We start from the raw sequence: 1,269 nt of genomic DNA on the forward strand, positions 1-1,269 counted from the left end.
ACAAGTCTTATGAGGAGGGGCTGAGGGAACTGGGACTGTTTAGCCTGGAGAAAAGGAGGCTGAGGGGAGACCTCATCGCTCTCTACAACTACCTGAAAGGAGGTTGTAGCGAGGTGGGTGTTGGTCTCTTCTCCCACGTAACAAGCGATAGGACAAGAGGAAATGGCCTCAAGTTGCGCCAGGGGAGGTCTAGATTGGATAATAGGAAGAATTTCTTCACCGAAAGGGTTGCCAAGCATTGGAACAGGCTGCCCAGGGAAGTGGTGGAGTCACCATCCCTAGAGGTATTTACAAGACGTGTAGACGTGGTGCTTAGGGACATGGTTTAGTGGTGGACTTGGCAGTGCTAGGTTAACGGTTGGACTCGATGATCTTAAAGGTCCTTTCCAACCTAAATGATTCTATGATTCTGTGATTCTTTCCCAACTTGTGAGGCTGAGTCTGTGAACAGCATCTGGCCCTGGGCTTCAGCCTGCTTCTGGCTGGAGATGGATGCCGAACCAAAACTCTGCTCCAAACCTTCCAACTTTGGTGCTCCCATCTTTGGTGAATGCTGTGCATTCATGATCAGATCGATTTTATTACCCAGTTTATGAACACAAGATCATAGTCAACAGTGTTGTAGGCTATGCAGTATTTCCCAAGCTTGCTGAATACTAAGACTGACAGTTTTAAGACCTTTCTTACCACTTGTGTTTTTCAAGGAGAAAAACAAGAAAGACAGTCTCTTCCATGATGACAACTTAATAGCATCCATACTCGACCTGGTCATGGCGGGAACAGAGACCATAGCCACAACGCTCCAGTGGGCCATCCTGCTGATGATGAAATACCCAGAGATTCAAAGTGAGCTCCTTTCACCTACACTCCACCCACGGCGTGGCAGATATGGGGAGGGCAGAGGCCTGGCCTCAGATTCACAGGAGCTCTTTTGCCTTAAGAGCTGAATCCCATCTGTTTATTACTATGAACTCCTGATGTAATTAGATGGTGATCAAAGTCACAACCAAATAGTCCCTGTGCCTTGCTGGGAGAGAGGATGAGTGGAGATTGAAGTATGATGCTGGGGAAACAATCCATCCACGTGCCTGAACTAGAAATAGATCTGGGAAACCCAGGCTGGTGTTTTAAGAATTCTTTCCCTCCAGACCCTGGAAAAATACATTTTTCCCAAAACTGAATTGGGAACTGGCTTCCTTGCTGGAATCCAACTGTGTTTGTTCCTTCCAGAAAAGGTGCAGGAGGAGATTGGGAGAACGGTCAAAGCTG

General features: G+C 47.4%; 1 protein-coding gene across 1 annotated transcript in view; it reads left to right on the plus strand.

Annotated features, from left to right (window-relative positions):
• Positions 1-1,269, plus strand: part of LOC103913562 (cytochrome P450 2K4-like) — a 26,579-nt gene that overhangs the window by 22,532 nt on the left and 2,778 nt on the right. The window contains exon 15 of the mRNA XM_009320062.1: positions 705-846. Within this exon, the coding sequence (XP_009318337.1) occupies positions 705-846 (142 nt within the window). The remainder of the gene's footprint in view (positions 1-704; positions 847-1,269) is intronic.

This window comes from Pygoscelis adeliae, unplaced genomic scaffold (assembly GCF_000699105.1).
Source record: "Pygoscelis adeliae isolate BGI_AS28 unplaced genomic scaffold, ASM69910v1 Scaffold242, whole genome shotgun sequence".
In the NCBI taxonomy this organism is placed as follows: Eukaryota; Metazoa; Chordata; class Aves; order Sphenisciformes; family Spheniscidae; genus Pygoscelis; species Pygoscelis adeliae.